Source organism: Neodiprion virginianus, chromosome 5, assembly GCF_021901495.1.
Source record: "Neodiprion virginianus isolate iyNeoVirg1 chromosome 5, iyNeoVirg1.1, whole genome shotgun sequence".
NCBI lineage: Eukaryota > Metazoa > Arthropoda > Insecta > Hymenoptera > Diprionidae > Neodiprion > Neodiprion virginianus.
In genome coordinates, this window is record NC_060881.1 from 35047156 (window position 1) to 35070107 (window position 22952).

At 39.5% G+C, this 22952-nt stretch overlaps 1 protein-coding gene across 8 annotated transcripts in view; it reads left to right on the forward strand.

Moving 5' to 3' along the window:
* The window catches only part of LOC124306499 (IQ motif and SEC7 domain-containing protein 1), a 49321-nt gene that overhangs the window by 7784 nt on the left and 18585 nt on the right, over window positions 1-22952 (forward strand). The window contains exons 1-2 of one of the 8 annotated variants that reach the window (XM_046767297.1): window positions 14532-14903; window positions 22082-22517. The exons of 2 other annotated variants lie outside the window; for them this stretch is intronic. In XM_046767297.1, the coding sequence (XP_046623253.1) occupies window positions 22315-22517 (203 nt within the window). In that variant the 5' untranslated portion in view covers window positions 14532-14903; window positions 22082-22314. Of the gene's footprint in view, window positions 1-1859; window positions 1881-7766; window positions 8006-14531; window positions 14904-18197; window positions 22518-22952 lie in introns of those variants that run through there. 5 more of the 8 variants (XM_046767299.1, XM_046767304.1, XM_046767301.1 and 2 more) reach the window with 5 other exon arrangements.

Here is a 22952-nt window from a genome sequence, read left to right on the forward strand (position 1 = left end):
TCCTTTATGCTCGTGTTACTTAAGCGTTCATTACAACCCGACGTATACAATTAAGTTCACATGGGTAGAGGATACATGGAACTACTATAATTCCAGGTCCGTGAGAATTCAACGGCCGGTATAAAATACTAACTCCCATGTTTTGCTCGTGCTATTTTCTAACCGTCTTGCGGATAATTGTTAATTATCAATTTTCGGTATTGATGAGCTGATATACCACGGTGCGTTAGCTGTGCACCTGACAATAGATGGACAATGTTAACAATTATTAACACGACTCAAGCACATCATGAAATGAATTTTTTTGTGATATTGATGATCCTTCGCACATCCACGCACCCACATATACGAAAAATTGGAAACAATGACGAAGTGAATTTTCATTTTCAGGGTTAGGTTGTAATAGGGATATAAGTGGTAACATTCATTGTATATGTATATTACAGAGAGGATATGAGCTCTGCTACTTGTTTCGTACCATACTGTTCGTTCTGCATTCATGGACTAGATGTGATGTAATAAGCCTGGAATTAAAAATAAATAACGAAACAAGAGAGAGAGGAAGAATAACACAGGTCTGCGATGGTTTTCCCCTGACAAAACTGAGTAGTAATTTCGGTCGGTATTAGGTACGAATCTGTGAGACAAATATTTAAAAAATTCTATCACGTAAATTTTCTGAGAATTTTTTTTCTGTTTTTTTAATACTCCTAGAATTAACTTCCAATTTCTGTGTTAATTATACGGGTCAATGGTAGTGTTGATATTTGAATATTCATCTACCCTCGCCACTTGCTGTTTATGATGATTTTAAGCATATCTAGAGCTACGTAAGTAGTACAAGAGAACAAAAATTAAACAGGAGTTTCGAAGAAACTAGAAAAAGATATCATAAGTCTTTTCGATTTATCTAGTCTAAGTCTTGTTTAGAACTAATACTATTCATTTTGTAACTAAGAATTCAGTTTAATATTCATTGTATATTATTTTTTAATAAAAATTGATCGAACAATCTGTAAACGTGTATATCTGGGATAAAAATAAATCTCGATGTGCCGTTAAAATAAAAAAAAAAAAAATAAATAACAAAACTAGCGATATATATTAATTCAACGTTCCTAAATACCTAAAAAAAGCATTTTTACTTTAAAGGTGAAATTAAAGGTTATATTTCGCAGGCCTGTGTAATTCATGCAGTTTTCTTAGGCCGCGAAGTGACGGCGTTTCCTCCTTCGGGCGTCAGACATACGATAAGGGTTGGTTTACCGAATACAATGGGAAAACGCAGGGATTCGAAGAGCGCAGACGCCGAGGGTTGGTTATAGGCAGCGATGACGCCGAGGGTCGGGACGCCGACGTCTCGTCCCCGCCAAAGCCCCACCAGTAGTTCCGTATAACGATTCGTCGTCGGTTCTTTCATTGACTGCGCGTGGAAACAAAAAGGAAGCAGGAATAAAAACAACCGGCTAAAAAAAACAAATCAGTGCCCTTGTAGTGTTGACGCCACGCGAGTCTTACACGGCAATGGAGTGCAGTCGCGTCATGTGTTTCACGTCTCTGTACAATCCATGCACGTTATAAGTGCCGATTGATTTTTGTTTTATCATATTATTTTAATCAACTCTCACGACGCCGGTTGAGAATAATCGTTCTATGAACTCCATAAGCGTCGGCTAAGAGTGAAATTTGTTTTATAATTATTGTTAAATTATATTAATAAATAGTTGTGAAGCTGAAACTTTTCTTGATGAAAAAATCATTTCTTATTGGAAAATGAAAGTTGATACGATTTAGTTTGTTTGACGTTCAGTGAGGCTTACGAGGATCCGAGAGTTCCGACTTGAAAATGGTACTGTTCTAAGGCCATGCTGCAATATGAGGTTTGTTTTTATCTCACTCAGCTCTGACAATGAATAACAAAGGAAATAGGAAGTCATGTCGATTAGGTTATTCATGATAAAAGTTGTTTCACGAACCTTTATTACGAATATTGAAAATCGTTATACTACCATGCTTCGAATATTTATAATTCACAGCTCCTACACAGCAATAATCAATTTCTTCTCTCAACCTAAATAATTAATGACCGTTTTCTTTTCTCTCTTCCTCACGTTATACATTCTTTATATCATATTTCCTTTGCGATACGACTATCGTTGCGGCAGTGACTGATCAGTCGATGATGAATATACTTGTCACATCCGTGTATTTTTTCTCTTTCCCCTACACTTTCAAGGTCCGTGAAGTTGGGCTTCCCGCTCAATCACGATCAATTGCATCAATTAGATCAGACTCATTGTACCCCTGCCGGATTATTAGCATGCGTTCCCCAACTCGTTTAAGCTATTTAATGCCATCAATTGCTCCTGAAATAATAACTAGCTATCCAGTAATCACCTCTAATGGTATTGAAATCCGGTACCCGATGCCAGAAGTTCTTTGGCTGCTGCAATAAAAATTCCTTTTCAATCTGTTCGACAAACGATTTGCCGAATGGGATAAACTTGACTTTTTCAGACTTTTTCAGACCGCATCCAACAACAAGTTCCTGTTAATTCAGCAAACTGCTGTATTGTCCTTTCATCAACTTTTATCAACACTTGTCTTACCGAGCGGAAATTATTCCTCTCTTCTAGAATATCTCTGCACTCGGTTAAGCACCGGAGTGACAGCGACTATATACCAGGAAAGCCAAATGCTGCACCCAAAGAGCTGATTCCTGCTATACTAGTCGCAGTTGCATGCGTGGGCATCAAGTTCCAAGATGTCAGTGCGCGTAGGTCGACTTTAACCTAGAAACAATCAAGCGTGGGCAAACCGCTTCGACGGTGTACATATGCTTGGTAAATGATCAATTTAGGCTTAGGGTGAATAAAAATATCCGATCGTCGCCTCGGTAAAAGAGTAATTAAATTTATGAATACGATTCCCACCGGCTGGTGCATTAATTGAATAGGTACACCGAATTAAGTTAACGCAAATAATAATTACTAAACCGCTCGAATCGGCCAACCGTAATCTTATCTGAAAACACCTACTACTTGTAACGGATAAACGCACGTCTTTCTATCAGCTACTCTACTTTCTAGATAATTGCAAGTATATTGAACAACTGTTTCGAGAATTTGTATGGTACTCAAATATTAAAAACCTTCGATTTCACCACACACAGTTATTATTCGTTAAGAAAAGTAAAATTAATTGATATGAACGTATAATTTGTAATCAGCAAGTTGTCAAATGCGTAAAACCTTAGTAGCTGCAACAATGTAAAAAAAAGCAGGGAAAGGACCCCACAGAATCGTTATGAAAATTGGCTGCCGGTCAAATTGGCCGGATTTTCAGTATGTTACAGTACGTATCCTCTCTATCAAAAGTTCTTATAAACACAAGTCCCAAAATCAATAGTTTCCGAGATACAGGCTTCGATACAGTCTGTGATTGATTCCGTCAATGCATTGACTCCATCCATGAACTCGCTAGTTTACCGGAAGGAGGTGCAACGTCAGATTTCGCGCGAAGAACGAGACCCTCCGACTCTTGCGACAATCGGCTTGTCCTGTTTTTCACGCGTATGCGGAGTCTCTGCGAATCGGCTGTGGGGTTTTTGAGTGATATACTTGATCTCAAGTCCGCCTTGAAGCTTTGTAATTCGTAAAAATTTTGTAACCCATAGATATCAAAAAATCCATCCACCCCCCTTCCGAAGCCTATACCTCTACTGATTTTTTGGGACCTGTGTCCATAAGAAGTTTTGATCGGAAGAATATGTACTACAACATATTGAAAATCCAGCCAATTTGATCGGGAGCGAATTTCCATAAGGATTCTGCGGGGATCTTCGTCGAATCAGAGAATTGAAACGCTAAATTCGAACCCTCATCCCTTTGACGTCGCCTCTCGTGGAGGTGCTGCAGCCATGCCAGTCACCGTGCTCTGTTATACCATTGCGCTCAGACTCTCTCGCCCCTTAAGCGATCGATTGCCGTTGCACGGTTTCGGGAGGGTGGATAATAAATTTTATTGCACCCTGCGCTGCACGCGATACCGAGTGCTCTGCTCCAGCTCTGCTGATGACAGCCTCGGCGAATAACATGACTGCGCTCTAATCGCGTCACACTGCACACATACATGCCAATAATATAATATGTACCTGTACATGCCAATGTGCGTGAGAATGACGCCATACATTAGCCGCCGACACCTTCAGTGATTAATTAATTATCAGAGAACCGAGTAATAACACGTTGCAATTTGGTAAGACAGATTATTCCTTCACTGCTCCACTACAACGAAACGACAGTAACAGTTAACCATTTGACGTGAAAGAATTTTGCCGCAAGTTTTTACACTATAGAAATATATCGCGGTGATCATTCCAAAAGGGCGTATAATTTTTTTTTTTTTTTCATTGACGATCGTTCCAAAGACTCATTTTCAAGTTAAATCTTGAAAAAAAATTTTAAAGCCAAACGGGTGTATATTATTTTTTAATATTTAGCTTGAAAATTAGTCTACGGAAAAATAGGCAATGAAAAAAAAAATCAAAATTATACACCTTTTGGCAATAGCACCGTAATATTTATATTCACGATTAGTTATGGAGCGCAGTTCTTTGTATAAAGCAGGAAGGATTTCATTCTTTTCGTATAGCTACGCATTTTGTGAGCGTGCTGCAGCATTTTGAGAATTGCAAATACAGTAACCGTCGTTCCCCGTCCGACATGAAACACGTTCCTGAAACGATATTGATCTTAAAAACTGCCCTATAATCGTTCTGATTCACCGGGTGCACCTCGAACCTTTGCTCCTGCCACACTGCAACCCCGTGCCGTGAACCACGTGACTGATGAAATTACAGGGGAATGAATGACTCACACTCTGCTACCCTCCTGCCAGGAGCAGAGAGAGAGAGAGAGAGAGAGGAGAGAGAGAGAGAGAGAGAGAGAGAGAGAGAGAGAGAGAGAGAGAGAGAGAGAGAGAGAGAGAGAGAGAGAGAGAGAGAGAGAGAGAGAGAGAGAGAGAGAGAGAGAGAGAGAGAGAGAGAGAGAGAGAGAGAGAGAGAGAGAGAGAGAGAGAGAGAGAGAGAGACAGAGAGAGAGAGAGAGAGAGAGAGAGAGAGAGAGCATTGCGCTCACGCAAAGAGCATAATATAGTTCCGAAGAATCATTCGTATACAGAGTATATACGGTATTTTATTAATAGACTAAAAAACAGCCAAGCTATGATTCGATGGCGGCAAATTAATGTTACACAGTTTTTTGCACTTGTTTTTCACCGCGTCCTTGCGTCTTCCAAGCTCTGCCGCAGTTACCCTCCAATCTTTTTATACCAAAATCGATATTCACGCCAGACTAAATATAGCTGCATTATTATACCTACATTCGTACTATACCATGTGGAAAAGGGTCGTATCGTAAATAAAGCGTGCTTCCAATAATATATTATGAAATGAACACAGAGTGAAAATGTTTATGAGTTAGGTTCGCTGTCGTGCGGAGATTTGAAGAATAAAGCTGTTAGTTCAAGTTCATGATTTACTGAAATCCAATTGTTGAAAAAGTAATAAGCGCTGCACCGCCGAAAATCAGTAATTAACTTGAAATCGTTACTTTTGCGAAACAACAATTCCACAACATAAATTTCCAGTCTGTGTACGCAAACACAACATGCTCTATGACCCATAGTGTTATATTGATCGTTGCAGTTGGGATAAGGGTAGAAATTCTCCCGAGGGATTGTAGTTCGCGGCTTACATGGAGCTCCACTGTCGCCGAGAGAGGAAGGGCAACGAAAGAGAAAGAGGAATATGACGGTAGAGGGAAAGAGACAGGGAAATGGAAAGGGAAAGGAAACGCCAAAGCTACGTGGTGCGGACTAAATTCGCCATAAGTCCCAGCACCGTACTACACCCCGTACGCTTGGCAGCAACGTATAGCCAAGGGTGAGCAAGTGGAGTAGGCAATTTCTCTCGGGTAAAATGCCAGCTGCACTCGGAGATGGATAAAGAAAAATAAAATTCCGCCCTGGGGGAACATGCTGATAGTATAATCCACATTTGAATTCCAAGTTCTTGTCCGTACGAATTTCATACGGTCTAGCAATTCCCAAGATGAGATTGAAATTTTTATCTTCATTTAATCAAACACAGTTGGACCTTGTATCAATGATTGAGTAATGAGGATCGTCGAATATACGGTAGTTGTTAGTCAAAACCTGCATGCATAGCGCGTATCGTTAAACGCCTGCTGTATGCAAATTTCTATTCTTTAGAGTCATGCGGGCTGCGATATATAAACTCGCAGGCGCAAAAGTTGTCATTGCAAGTTGGCGTATTGCATGGTTGGATTTATCGAATGATCCATACAAATTTCAGTATACGCGGCGAAATTAGAGGAAATTTTCATATCGCTGATAACGACTTGAGTCAGTGATTTCAAGTTTGGCACAAAATCACAAAATTAATGTAGTATAATTGCGCAAGTGATAGATGTTTCCATAGCAGTCGGACCTTGAAACCATTGAATATTCCAGGAGGAACATGTGACTGTTAATAATATACTGTAAGAAGGAAAACAAGAACGTTTTCTTCGTGATCGATTTGGAGCTTACAACGCGACGACAGCAAACATGCCAAAAGATATTTATTATTAAAAAATAAAGGCATCTGTTTTTATAGAATAAAGAGATATACATTGTTTGTCTTTCCTGATTAGTCAGATTGGGGGCGTATAAATTCGACTGGCAATTTCAGTCACTGTTTAGTCATTTAACATCTGGCTAAAATTATGCGATACATTGAATAACGATTAATCAACAATTACTGTTCAGAGTTATGTACCATCGTGACAGATGCACATTTTTTCTATTTCACTCTTGACGAATAAAAACGAAAAGTATATGATAATTATTCAGTTTGAATAAAATTCCTGTGCTGCACTGGATTCTTGCGTTATAATTATTCTACGTATTATAACTTATGTATCGCTTTAAAATAATGGGTCCTCTAATAAATAAAGTAAGTTCAGCAAAACACAGAAGATGATTAGTCGTAGGAAAACAGTTTAGTATATTAATTCACAATTCGTAAGTTGAGGTGAGGCTTCTCCTTGTAGTTGAAGCTCGTCATAATTCGCGCTCATCAACGAAAATTCAATTTTCACCAAATTGTAATTAAGCCTCGTAACGACGTAGCCACTCTACGTTATAAACCAGCCTGACAATTTTCCCGATCATTTTCACGCCAGCCACAGCATCCAATTAAATGGCGCGAACCAATTTGTGAAAAAAGTGAACGAACTTATCTCAGTCGTTGATAACGCCCCGAAAATTGCTAGAGATTCATTATTTCGGGCTTGGATCGTGAGATAGTCGAATGCCAAGAAACTGATCCATAGCAAATCACTGCAAACTTTTACGGTTCACGTGATATAAATCCTATTTCTAAGCGTAAGTTTAAGTTCGCGTAGTCACGTGTTCATTCTTGGAGATAAATTTACTGCCTGGTTGTCAAGATCAACGTTGACTGTGGATAGGTGTATTCAAACAAGACATTAACGTCGCTTCTATAGCTGCATGTATTCACGATAAGTGCCAGTTCGTCACCAATAGCGGTGAGTGTAAGGTGTGGAAAGCTTGCGAGTGCGGCTATTTCAACTCGGGTTTCAGCAAATCAAGCGATTGTTGTTTGACTATCGCAGCGGCGTATTCTTGTCGTGCACGAATACTTTATCTCGCAATGTAACATCAGCGATAAGATAAACTCGAATAATTTAGTATTCCCTTATTCGATCTCGCGATCAACCATGATCGATATTCTTATACGTAAAGTATCGACGAAACGGCGTAAGATTTTCGAAATAAAGAAGACAAAGACAAAGACAAAAACAGAGATAGATTGGATTCTTTGTGACGGTGCGATGTGCGAGGAGCAGTGCCTTTTTTGGATGTACAGTACCGTCAAAATGTGCTTCGCCGCTGTTTGCTGTCGTCGACTTGGTTATAGGTACTAAATAAAAGACATACAAACATTACAAGTCAAATATGGAATGATAGTTCGTGCGTCTGTTTAACCTTCGAACATAAAATTTTGTACACTTGAGAACTTTTTTCTACCTTATCCAACCTTATTTCTCGCACACGTTTCTCCGTTCATTTTTTCATACAATAAATTCTTTTAATGTTTCGCTTCAGTAAAAGGCAATTGTCATTACAATGAGTTACGTTGTACCATTTTATCTGTTTCAGGTGAGTTGCCCCGGGCCTTTCAACAAATCAATTGTTATTAACAGACTACTTCGTGCGCTCTCGCTCAGGTATTTTTAGCCTATAATGCAATGCAGAATAAGACTGGAAACTGGTTTGACTGGTTTGCAGTATGGAATTCTCTCCATTCTTTTGTTCTTTTATTTTACAGGTATACAGTTTTATTTGCAACGGGTGGTAACAGCCATACATACACTAATCACACTTTGACACGCATCAAGATAATAATAGTAATAATAATAACAATAACACATATACCATTCTGATGTCTTACCTGCGAATTATTTTATTATTTGACCACAACATCTTTAAATAATTGTACCAGTACAGGTAATCCACATCTTTTGAATCTCAAACAGCACAGTAGTTTTTGCCTCCTTCAATTATGTAAGCCCGCGTTACAGCAATGCATGTCGTGTTGCCTTGCATCAGGAAATAGATGGTGGATTCGATCTTATGCTGGTCAAGAATTTTGCATATTTATAGACGTACTATTTATTAATTTACTTTCTAATTTCTGATATCATTTTCTCTTTCCCTACTTACTTCAATTTTAATAGCAGATGTTATCCTTCAGTTATGTATATATATATATATATATATATATTTAAAAGTACTTAGTCATGGGTAAAGTCGTTATTAGGCGAATTTGGTATACATAATTAGAGCTCCCTCCCGTTCATATTTCAACCTTTATCTGCACCCAGTAAGATCGGAGACGTGTTTTTATTTAATTGATGTAGGTCAATTTGACCTGCAGGAGTACTTACCAGTGGAATTTCGTCATTTCCGTGTTTTATTGTCTTTGCTCATTTGCATCTGTTACCTTTACACTTTCTCCTTACATATTTCGGCCTCTTATTAATTCCTACACTGCTCCAGATAGTTCTAATCAAATTCAATTCCACGCTGGATATAATATATTTTCCTCAGATATAAATTAATATCGGAAAGTTTGTGTCTACATTGACAAAAAGTCGAGTTGAAAAAAAAAAATTACTTTAAAAAGTTTAACAACAAGTCAAACCACAGTTGTTGTTGTTAATTACAGTTCAATTAGGAAAAATGAACGAATTAACATATGGAGTACAAGTCGTTTAGGTGTGTATAATTATATTAATATCTTCCGATCGGTGAATGTCAGAATCCGCGAACAAGCTACCTGGTACAAACAAATTCTGCACCGTTACACGATTATCCAAGGCCGTCTATTTCTTGCTTCAGCAGGCAATCGTTTATAAAGTAAAGTAATATTAACAGCGATATAGATATATTAACAACGAACTGTCACTTTCGAATGTGATCTTTTTAAGGTCTGTAACTAGTTGATTCATTGTTACCATTGTGAAAAACGTTGTATATACAATACGCGCAAGCAGTGCATATTAATGTTCCGATCAGCATTCGCAGAAGTATTAATTAGCTGAAAGTTCTCTAACGCGAAATTGAAGCCCACGTCCGGTTTCCGTACCAATGAAAATTATAGATACTATAAATAAGCAGAAGAGTCGTCCAACAATACGACTCGTCGATGTTGTGAGAGGTGCTATATCCGTGACCGCAAATTAGTTATACGAAGCATTAACCTTAAAGAATCAGTAACGAACCGTCGCCGTTATCAATATGCAATGGTGATGTTTAAAGGATTTTCATTAAAAATCTGCATGTTACTTTTGCAAGACCCGCACGTGACAAGCGTCGTCCGTGTCCCACATGTGCAACTGTCGAATCGAACTACGTGTCACAATCTGCATAACTCGGGTGAAGCCGGCGCAGCTCTACATGCGCGTTTTAAGTGCATTATCGAGTCTAACTGCGGGTATATGCGTGAACTTGGCGTCGCGTCGGAGACAGGATGTCCCAGCATAAACCCACACATAGGTATAAGGAAAGTTTCTGCCTTGCGTAGGTGCAGAATTCACCGATCGGTGCACTTTCCAGGAAGCGAGGAAACGTCACGGCGAACATTGGAATATTTATCTACTATCGGAACTTGGAAGATTTTTGACATTTTACTCTTGAAAATATTATGGAATCAGCGTACGCTCGAGTTGTGTTCAGCGTTGCCAACCCTAAAGAAATTTCGTTAAATCTAAAGAATATAGAGTCCGTTCCAAGAAAAAAGAAAAGTTGGCTTCTTATTAAGAAATATTGTCGTTTAAGCTGGAGACTGAAGAAAATATCTCAAGATCTCTGACGAAATATCAAGACTAATAGTGCGAGATCTCTAAATATGGTCTGTGAAATCGAAACAACAAATTAAAAATCAACCAATTGTGAGGTTCCTGAGAAAATATGCACTAATTAGATAGCGTCTACAATTTTCAAACGCACTTATTTGACAAGTTGGTGGTCCTGAATATTGAACATAAAAGCATATTATATAAGTAAAAGTTCCTAATATATACAATTCAAATTGTCGGATATAAATCTGTCTGTATTACCTTGTACGGTGAGGATCATTATATATTTCTAGGAATATTGTCCATGTTATAAAGCGAAAAATGAAATGTGTTATGTATTTCTGTATTTATTGAGTTTCAATATAGTGAAACATCGCTCTTGAAAATGAGAAATATAAAGGATTACTGGTGCGCCATTAAGACATCTGAAGAATTATTTTCGTGCCATCTAAATAAGAAATATAAAGAATTTTTGGCGCCATTTAAAGAAATGTGCGGCTGATAGATTGGCAATGCTGGTTATGTTAGGTTAGGTTACGATCAAGAGGGAAGCCACGATGACGCTGCTACACGTTACGTCAAGCTGTGCCACGCTGTGTATGTACAAAAAGTTTACTCATCAGCAGCGACAGCCGTGTATCTTGTAGGCGGCTATAAAGGACGATTTACACGGGACGTTTACCTTCACGTTTCCTCAACATTCGAATACTACAATCAAAAAGTATGCATGAATACGATCGTAGGTGTGAACATCAGTACAGTCATTATATACATTTTAAAATGCAAACGAACCGAGAAGGCTGATTTCTATATATGGTGCAGGGGAGACTTAGAAAAGCTTAACTTGAAATTGTCGACCAAGACAATTCCTATGAGCTTTATCCACCATATTGTTTTATTGCGATAACTCGGCTTTCCGTTATCATACGAAAATTGCGATTATATACGTTTTCGTTGCTTTTTTTACGATCTACAATTCAAGTGAAATGAATTTTTCACATACCATTGTTCGATATCTCAACAACGATCATCCGTTGTTAATTGTGATGGTTTTATCCCGAATTATCGCAAAAAAAAAAAAAAACCAAATGGTGCAGAAAGCTAATAGAAAATCTTGGTCGACAATATTAAGTTAAGCTTTTCTGAGCCCTCCGTATACAATATATAAAAATCAGCCTTCTCGGTTCATTTGCATTTATTTGCCTTTTTTCGGATATAATGATTAGACTACATGGCTTGTATTCGTGTTGTCGAAAACGGGAATGTCATTCTTATGCCCAAGTCACGCAACCGACTCATGCTGCAGCGGACGTCAATACCTACAGGCCGTCCGCTCACTCACACCAATTTGGTCGTGTATAGCCAGACGCGTATGTGTGTGAGTAGCGGCCGCGACATGAGAACAACGCGACGCGTCTCCAGTAGCCAATCAGAAAGCTGATTCTTCCGTTCGTCTCCTAAACCGTTCTGAATCTTTTACTGGCTGCCGGTTGCGTTACTTTCAGCGATACATTCTCTATGATTTAAACGCGAATGTTACTGCAGGTACATATATTAGTAATTGGCATGCAATCTTGTCAAGGTTTTGAGCTACTTCATTGCATGCGGTCATGTGAAAAGGCGGCATAAACAACTCTGTTTATAGCCGTGTGCATTCTTACAAAACTGTTTCCATTATACTTTTGAGTATTCAATATTTCTTACCATAGAATTCGTAGACTATAACAATCGAGCTTCGCATGGAATCGCATACATGGTATGTTGTTTACCGTTGTATACAAATTCTGCTATCTGTACACGTTTATACGTTTCCTGAGTTATCGAAGAATTATTATTTTTTTCGCGCCGCCCACCTACTTCTTATCGCTCCACGATTTCATCCCCGCAAGGATGCAGTGAATCTAGACCTTCGCGTCGTTTTAGCTGTAAATAACATTTTTCTGCAATGCCCTGCAGCTGCGGTGCTGCATGCATAACGGTCGTTGAATCGTTTATTTGCAATTCTACGCGGGAGAGCTGTTGTCAAATCTGTATTTGCCGATTATTTTTTCGTGTAAATTTAACAAGAAATAATAACAATAATAAAATATCGATTCATCTGTGGGAGCGAACTTCTTCGTGTTCAATCATCAATCATTTTCGGAACGCTGCAACTCACAATCAGTCGTGCAGTTCTCCGAGATGTGATATTATTATGCTTACTTCCAATCACGTGTCCGCTTGTTAGTATAACCTAGCAGAACCCTGCCACATCAGTAATAAAGTCGGTACGTAAGAAGGTCATTGAATGTCGTTAACTTATGGATACTACCTGCAAGGTATTACATATTTCTAATGAAGCGAAGTAATTTACAAACTATTTTTCTCTGATTGGTCATTATCTGCACGTCGAGGTTGAAGCTGTGATAAATATAAACATTATATTTCTTGGAATATTGAAATGATCAAATTTACGTACAATTCAATCATTGCAGTAATCCGTGGAGTAAACTGAACCGCACTTTCCGCGTGCAGTCGTGTATAGCCTACTCATGGACGCAGTAAAACTGCATACGTAATTTCGTTGCATGCCGAATTCAGAATTTAAAATTAGTTGTTAAACTAGTACACTTACACACTGGTGTAAAGTTGTACTTAACTCACATGTCTTGCTTGTACTACCAGGCCGGATAGCCAAGAACCTGAGGCATTCTTTTGTTCGCGTAACTATACATATAGAAAGCCGAGTATATACGGTTCTGAGTAAAATTGTAGTAACCTCGTCTATTCGAAACTTTTTACATTTGTTTCGTCGGAGATTTCCCAGCCTTACGAGATCATCTAGATTGCGTTTCATTTAGTATTCAAGAACCCCAACAAAATTTAAGAAATCGGATCAGGTTTAACATCTTGCGTTCTCTCTCTATGAAATAGGTTGGGCTTGGTCAAACTGCTCCACAAAATAATCACTAATTGGCCCAAATAAGCTACTGACGATGATTAAACTAATACCACGTGAATGTGTTAATTCTGATACACAAATCTACGCATCATTAAACAATTTGATAAAATATAATTTTTCGCAAATCAACCGCCAAATCAGTCTGCACACTAGTCCATAGGAAAGACATTCCTTATGTTCTTCATTCCTAATCTTTCTATACAAAACCCCGAAATACGTACTTGTATCCGATAATCGAATTTGCTATTTTCTCGTAACCCCGACGTTGAATTAACAACGGATATTGATCAGCAGGAAATACAATGACATGGCTGGGTGGTGTTACTGACATTGAGGATACGAGTGGTATCTATTCACCGTCTCCAAGGTTTTCTTTTTCCCTGAGTAATAAGGTCGAGCACTGTGACGTATCCCTCGGTCCTCAAAACTTAAAGAAATCTCTTCCAGTGATGTTGCATCGCCAACAGAGCCGATAAAGGAAGTAAAATTCTGAAACATTTATAAATACCAGCTCTTCTTGTGGTAGCAGTGAACTGCCAATCTTGTTACGGAGTGTAGACATTTTTTGGAAACTCGCCAGTTCTTCGTAGTTCTGAGAAATTATTCGGTAAATATAAAAGAAGATGCAACCACATACATATGAACACATGCACGCGCACACGTGTGACACCTATTTTTCTAGTCTTCTTAGATACGCATCCATCTTGTCTATTTTAAAAACCAGACTGCAATAAAACCATCACAATCTGGCTTATACCGTAACAGTTTTAGGACATTAACTCCGACTGCCCGACATCCCCTGCCAAGGAACAGACGAGAAACATTGTCGCAGCATCGAAAAACTAAGCCTTTCAATGACGTCCCATCTACTCCACTTCCATTCCTCATACGGTTGCGATCTGTCCGTTGAATCAGGTAAAGCAGGTTCAGCGGTTCGCTGTCTCGTGCAGGGTTCTTTAGTGAAAACACGCGAACAAGGGACCCTCCCAATAGTGTCAATTACTCGAAGTAGTTCTAGCGTGGAAAATATGCACTCTAGACATCGAAACAGACGTGAAACTACGAGGTGTCTAGTGTTATTGCGCGGCACCAGTCGCTGCCGAGTAGTGGACAGGGCCACTGTCTGCTCGCTGGAAGAGTAGGGGACGTCCCATAGTCTTACAGCTGAGCTGAACTCGCGAGACGGTGGTGAACCAACACCAGGAATCCAGTCATGCTGAAACCGTCAACCGATACCAAGCGTGCTGTCGCTTACAGTACGGACGTTTCGTGGATACAGTGGTGATGGATATAAATAAATCGACGTGTGGGTTCTGCAGTGTTGTGATCAAATCGAACCAGTGTTCCGTGAATGGGTTCCAATGATGCGCCTTTGCCAGATCAGAGACTTAATCATCCGTTTATTGTTCATTTCATGTAACCGTGGAGATAGACCGTCAAGCTTTACACTTAGAGACGGCAAAGGCTAATGAGGTATCCGACCTCGGAACGTTAATGGAAACATTACATGCATAGTACTGTGGTTTTACTAGTTACTTCGTGCGTAGTATGTACTCGGAAAGCGTTGACGATGTCTGATACAGAAGTTTAAGCTCACGCTTCATTTACACAAGATGGGAAATCTAATTTGAAGTACAAACTGCGTATAGTTAATTTAGTCTTGAAATGGGGATTTTCAGTAACTAAGTTTCATTACGGCAGCATAACGACTTCTTCGTAACAGTCAATTCAATCGGTCGATATTTGCACAGCCGTTACCGTGTCGGCTGAGCTTCTGTGTCACGGATTTTTGAAACAACGTTTCGTTTTTACACCGAGCGTAACCGACTGAGTGTTACAAATCCAAATGGTCAGTTCGTTGGACACCCATTTCGTGGAAGCTTGACCAGTGGTGATCGTTGCGATGGTATCAAAGCCAATTGAATTTACTGTTACATACTTATAAAGGTCATTTTTGTCACTGTTGCAATTAGCGACAATTTCGAGGTTGAAAGCTCTTAGCCTTTTTTACTGAAATGAAGCATAAGTTTCATACTTATAAACAGTACGTCAACAAGCCTCTCTCGGTATATCAGTGGGACAAAAATTTTAAACGAATGGCGTACCCCTTTGTTTTACTCTCGCCTGAATATACAAAATGAGGATTATAGGTATCTGTTCATTAATCCGAAATCCCCGCAGCGATTCCTTCTTCTGAGAATAATCTGCTGCTCATAGAACGGTGCCAATTTACAACAAGTTCATAGAAATACGAATACCATTATTCGATACGACACTGAGATACTTTAATTTTTGAAAGTCATTAGCCACCCGTAACAAAGAGCTAGAGCAAGTGAAGGTAGAATTGTCGGAAAGTTATATAGAGTCCCCGGTGCCATTGTGGAAAGTCGAACAAAAAACGAGCTGAAACTTTCTCATAGTTATGCAAAGCGTGTTACGATGAATTACTGCACGCGTCACCCGTGCAGAGGTATATATATATATTCAACATACATATATGTATTTACATATGTGTACATATAATGTATACGAGGAGAAAAAATATATAATACCTACCATACAGGAAATATTTTTCTAAGCGGGACATTCGCATTATAATTCGGGTGTTGATGGAAAATTCCGAGAACTGTATTGTCAATTTAACTCGCCAGACTGACCATAACAGATCTTCCAGCGTTTAATTTGTGTTGGAAGTCGCGCTGCTCCGCCTTTTGACTTACGTCAAATCATTTTCGGCTGATATCCGTGCATAAATGAAACAAAGGATAACCTCGACTCGTGCAATGTCAACTACAGCGTTGCCGATGTCTACATCAATCGGCGACATGAGACGCAGTAGGCGTAGTACTTAAACAAAATTAGCAACTGACGCTACTTGGACGCGTCTTTGAGGCACGTGGAGCGTCACCGCCGTTTACCCTTTAAGGTTCCTACAGAGGCGTTTATCTAATTTGCGACTTATTGTTATCGGTCGTCAATCGCCGTACAGTATGTACCACGGGTAAACCTTATTGTCTACATCCGATCCGACGTTACGCTTTATTTTGCACATGTAGTGACTCACCGTTATTGAATTTTACAATTAAATTATAGCCGGAGAATTGTTGGATTTCCATTTGCTTATTTTTACAGGCTCGTTTTGTTTGTTACTTTATATTCCTTTACATTATTACCATCATCGGCATCACTTTGCTGTGCGAATATCCGACTGCATGCGTATGTATATATATATGCCTGACAAGTTCAACGTGTTGATACGTACTGCCGTTGGGCCACTCTCTCGGAGCAAGTTCAACGGTAGATAAGGCCGTCTGCTGACTTTCTCCATGAAAAATTACCGGATAACTTCACTAATCAGTTGGCTCTGGTTCAACATTACCTATACCTACATTTAAGTATTCCCTTCTCCGAACGTTCCAGGCGATCAATTTCTCAGCTTCAATTAAGTGAAAATATAAATACAACATATCCTATGATCTCGTGCGTTCTTGGAGGTTAATGACAAACAGTTTCTGACTATAGTTATGTATATACCTGTATCAGAGTAGTTGGTGAATATGGGGCGACGATGGACTGTTTATTTTCGTAAATTAAACTCATGTATTGTCCAAATACAGGCGTGAAAAGTGCTTTTGCTTCGGATGCCGTTATCGTTCGCTCGATATATTGTATATACGAGTATAGATAATTTGTTGACGTAAGTGCGCACTCAGGCGTAATACCCAAGTGTTATCTAATATCCTTACGCGTATCGAATCCGAAAAAAAATCACGAATCTATAGGAGCACAGTCACGCTATAGAAGGAAATGACAATTGCGAGAAATTGATGAACATAAGTCTAGCCGACGGATTGAAAAACGGTGCCGAATCAGACTCTGGTTAAAAGTGATAAAAAGGGAAGGTAAATCTTTTGATTGAAGATTGTCTTTACTAAGTAAAAATTAGAAAATGATAGTTATCATGATTTTTTATTTTTTTTTCTTACCCACGCGTAACACACATACAAGTGACGTAATCGTCGTCGATGAGATTATACTTCCAGGATGTACTTTGTACCCGATGAATGGCTTCTCCTGGTTTAAATAATAATGAAACCTCGATTTATGTACGTAATTTTTGCCACATTGATATCCTTAAAAAATGCCGTATTAGCTCCACCCACCCAGCCCCAGTGACGTAATCAATATCTTGAAAGAAATTCGGCCCACCTGCAACAGCCGGATGCTCTGTAGGTTAAAATTAATCTATTCGTTACAAAAAAAAAAAACATTCAGAACGAAAGCTTAGTGGATAAGTAGTTGTGGTTTATTTTATCATTGTAGAGTAAAATCATCACGTTTTTTCAAGTGAAATGCGATATTTTTTTCAAACTCATCCTTTGACGGAACATTCAGCAAGAATATTTTGAGAAAAATTGCTGACAACACTAAATATCGGTCTACGCCTCTGACTAACTAGTTCTCAACTTTCACTCGATTGTGAACTTTTACTTTTCAGACATAGATATACCTGTGCAACCACGACAGGCGAGTATAATGTTTCACTATAGATGACGTTCAAAGTCCTGTTGGCTGGTTATTCCAACGATAGAGATAAGTAATCGCCGATAGCAATCCTGAGACGTCGACAGCCCGGGACGTAAAATCACACGTGCTTTACAGTAACTAAGACGTATCGCCAGTCAAACGACCCTTCAACTTGTTCGACGTCTAAACAAGTGCAATGCTGCGCGCGCTTTATAGCAATCATTTTACAACATTTGACCTCACGTCAAAGCACTACAAGACGATCGACGTTATTTTCATTGCGATAGCTGGATTTTCGATGTGATGCCGCCAATGCGCGCAGCTGTACAGTTTAGTTCACCTTTGTAGAGTCTTCTACCTAATTCCAAACGTATTAGTAAGTGAATTTTTGAAATATTGTGCGATCTAGTGAAAACGGTATTGCACGTTTCGCGGACTACGAAATTGAAAGAAAAGAATCATTCGGTGAAGCCAGTCAAAGTAAAGAGCAAGATTCATGTATGCCTGCAGTGTTTTTCAACATCAGAGGGCTTAGGACCAATGAGAATATTGGACTGTCACGTCATTCAACGACGAATAGAACAGTCAAATTCATGGAATGCCTGGTACTGTAGGAACTGCAGCTGTGATATATCCAGCGGCACGCAAAGCGGTACTTTGACTCGAAATGTCTTTACTCTAGCTGATATATCATGTAGACCAGGGTCATATGTTGTCAAAAACGTTATACCACAGCGTTCGTAAAACCATTGGCCGAAAAGACCAGAAGTAATCAAAATATTGTGTAATTAATACATGGCGAGACTGTATCGTTTATGTAAATTGAACCATACTGTTAGACCATTTAAAGAGCGAATCATTCGGAAGAAAAATACGGCATTCATCCGCTTTCGAGCTGTTCAGAGACTCGTGTATAATGTACATTTACACGCGACCGTTTTCACGTTTCTGATTGGTATCTCGTACAGGTAGTGATCACGTAGGTGTACGTTGTAGGCCGTACCCATCTAACATCCATACGTACACACTGTGTATATGTATACATAGTGCAGGATGTGCCTGATATTGATTTCTGAATAATCCGTTATTATGACTTGCCGCGTGGGTATGAGTCGACCCACGCCAAAACTGCAGTGACCGCTGACACCTATAGCACATACGACTATGTACAAGTGTTTGCGAATGGTTTGAATACGTGAATCGAATATTGTTACATGCAATTACAGGTTCAGGAATATTATTCACTTGTCAGTATAACCTCAATGATATTTTTCCTACTTTCTTTGTTTTTACTCACGCTATATGGCGGGTACTGTATAGTTAGCGTAGAGGATGATAATTACCCACTCTGATTTTCATGCTAATGACTACTGCAGATTGTTCACCTTGCATGCATGGACTGGTCATCGAGCATCATCTTTGTCTGTGGCCTCAATTCGCGTCGCGTTTCATATAATAAAATAGCTCGACGATCCAATCCGTGCAGAAGTGCCTATAGAAAATATCGAGTGTTCCAAATTAAGCTAAACAATAGACACAAGTTCGCTGCAACGTCGTGTTACGCCATGAATGTCCCAATTGTAAAGATATGTATGTGTATCCGTTTTTGAACGCGCCGCGAGAGAGTGTACATGACCACTTGTAAACGTATTCGAGCAGCAACTCTGGGACAAGTTAGTGATTAGTAATTGCAGACGAGGGAAAGGCATCGAAATTATATGCGGCACCGCATGCAATCCTCGTATGTCAGGGGTCGCGAAACTATTCAAGAAAGTTTTCACAAGGAATTGCTGTATAGCGTTAAAAGTAGGAATCGCATAAGTGAACGTAAAATAAAAATGGTGAAGAGGGAAACTGTCTGACAAATCGTATCTATGAGAAAACATAAACCATTGATACTTTAAGTTTTGACGCTTGCTCGAATTCCTGCTTCACCGACGGCACTGAACTAAGAAGTCCTCCAAATTCTTGAAATCTCGATCGATTAGCCTAAAAATTGTAGTTATGCATCTTGGCTAGGAATTTTAGCTTCGATGTTGACTGGTCGGTGGCGATTTGCTCTACGCTACCAAGTTGGTGTTCGCAACTGCTAGTTGTTTGTCCTGCCACCCCGGCTTTTTACGATCGTTGACAACTGCTTCAGCAGTTCCGGTGCTTGACAGTAAACAACAGTAGTGATTGCGGACGTTATCCTCCGCATGTCCATTACTTCGCTGCAGGTGGCAACGTAATGGGCACTTTTCCACCAGTGGGAAACCCCGTCACGTCCTCCGTCGCAGTCTACTAGTTTCTATTCAAGTATTACTGGGTCAAGCGGTTCTTAACACGTTCAACATGCCCATGGTTACCGCGTTTGTATGAGTGTGTTACGCTCCCAACGGGTCTAATAGCGCGAAAGCGCGCTTTGCCGCAAAGTTGAGAGTTGAGAGTTGAATGCAATCGCTGACAAAGCGGTACGACGAATGGACTTTCTTTCCGGTTACAAGCGTTCATTTTAAAATCAGGGAAAAAATTTAATCATTTTTATAAATGAAAAGTAAGGACGTGTAGTGGCGCGTAAGAGCGTAGGTGCGCAAGGTCAATACATCGGCTGAAACCTTTCTATGGCTTCACAACTTTTTCCCATCGGTTGGCTCGGTCGAAGTGTCGTCGTGCGGTATTTTACTGATGCCAGTGGCCAACGGCAGCAAGAACTTGTCACAGTTTTGTAAACGGTAGAATAATTACCCGACAACCAATTCCAGGTCGATATCCAAATATCGTTGAACGCGAGTTGAGAAGAGTCGTCGATTAATTCAAGAGTCTTATTACAGAAGGACGAATATTCAATTCGCAGTCAAGTGTTAAAAGTGGGGCAGACGTGCGGTTCGAAAATAAATTTTTTCACAGATTATTTGTATGACATAGATGTTTAGTTATGGTCAAACGTAGGGAAACAATAAATAAATAAATGAATGATGTACAAATTTGTTGCGTGAGCGCCATTATTATTCGCGGGAGTACAAGTTTATTTCAGTGACATGCGTACATGAACTATTGATGTAATAATACTCATAGCGGTTAATTGTATGCCAAGTTGAAGGACGAATTCAAATAAATCCTTCTTACAATAGTTATCAACCTCTCGACTACTTTTCTCGATAGTGGGGGGGAGGCAAGCCCCCCACTGAACTAGCCCATTTGCCCCTCTCTTAGTTCCACCGTCCGTTTGATCGAGCCTTGCAAAAGTTCGTAAGGCTTGTATGCGGACGCTTAGTTAGTGTCACATTGTCATCCCGCGGGCGCGAGTGTCGGTATCGCTGATACGTTTTGCGTGACATTCGCATTTGGGTTTATCCGAAATGATTACCTGGCCCACGAAATGTGCGTGCATGTCAGAATAGATGCGATTAGAAAAACTAGCCGAGTATAAGAAGACAAATATTTCACTCAAATATTCTCTCGATAACGATGTGACCTCGCAAATGAAAGGTCTCGACGAGGACGGAAACATGTCACATCATCCCTTACAAAGCAGCAACTAAACTTGTCAGATGCAATTACGACACTCGAAAAGTGCTTTACGTAAAACTGAGCTATTTACAGCGTATAACAGATTTGTATCTTGTTAAAACCAGAAATAGTGCCTATATACTGTCAGTATGTACATGTGAGTAAAAACTATGCGACGAAATTAGTGAACGAGTATTAACGGTGAAAACATTTGATTCTTTCACCGTTCGTGCAGACGGCTTGCTATGCCACGTTTAATAAGTTGCACAACTGGTTATTTGAATGTTCCGTGGTTTTGGTTTCGACTTGGAAAGTATTTTGGCACTGGTTAACCCCAGTTAACATAACGCGACTGGCCTTCAATTGTACTGACAACTGGAAATCGTCTGAGTTGACCCAGTTTCTGGCGACACGTACACATGTGTGACAACTGCAACCTTTAATAAACCGTAAACCGCATGTGTGTATTTATACGGAATAAAATACCCGATACCCAACTGCATGATATTCGTTTCTAAACAGAAGTGAATACAATGCAATAATTTCTATTCCACCTACGTCCTTGCCTACTGCAACAAGTATGTAATATCCGTGCTGAGAGAGCAGCTTGAAAACACCATAATTAAATTTCAAAAAATCTGCATCTTTTTTTAAAAAAATTCCGATACTGCAGGTATACTGTGTGACACAATGGTGTCTCATTAAGAACAAGTTCGAGTCAAGTTATCCGAACAAACCAAAGAAATATTGTGATAAATAAAATTGAACATATACGTATAGTTGTGAGTTATTTGAACTGATCGATCTAAGAGAACTTTATAAGTCGTCGAGAATATTTCACCCCGAGTGTTCAGTGTTGATAAAGTGAAGTTCGTATAAAGAAACGCACCTAATAGCTTAATAAACATGTTTGGTGTAACGATAGTGGAACAGCGCGAAAGAAGACCACCGCCCGCGGGATGTGGACAAAACCATCAGTACCACCAAACTGTTCGAACATCGAAAGTTCATCATAGTTCACGAACGACAAGAATAGTTACCGTCCAGGAGAGAGTCGTCAGGTCACGACTTCAGCTCGGATATTCAACACCCACAGCCTTCATGCACCGGTATTTCATCCTTTTACTCTGTTGTTGTAAAGCTTTACTCTCAGTTGCTGTTACTGTAGGTACAGTGCTAAACTTCACTGGTGCAGTCTGTTTATCTTTGGTGCGCGATTTCTGCTATACATATTTATCATTCACTTAAAAGAAACCGTTGTTCAGCAAGGACTGACGAATTGACAGCTAGTCGGACAACAGTTGTTTCGTAAATTAAAGAAAAAATGGATCATTTACCATTTCTATAGACTGTATAAGACCTAGTCTCGTCTATTAATGGGCTCTTTTCAGTATACGGTGGAACTTGTACGTCAATTACTCGCGGCTCTTACGTAAGCTCTTACCTACCATGCATGCGCTGATAAATACCTACACATGTGTATAGAATGATGTGGGGCAAATTGAGAACGCTCGAAGACGTAAACGACGAGCACCTTGCTTCAG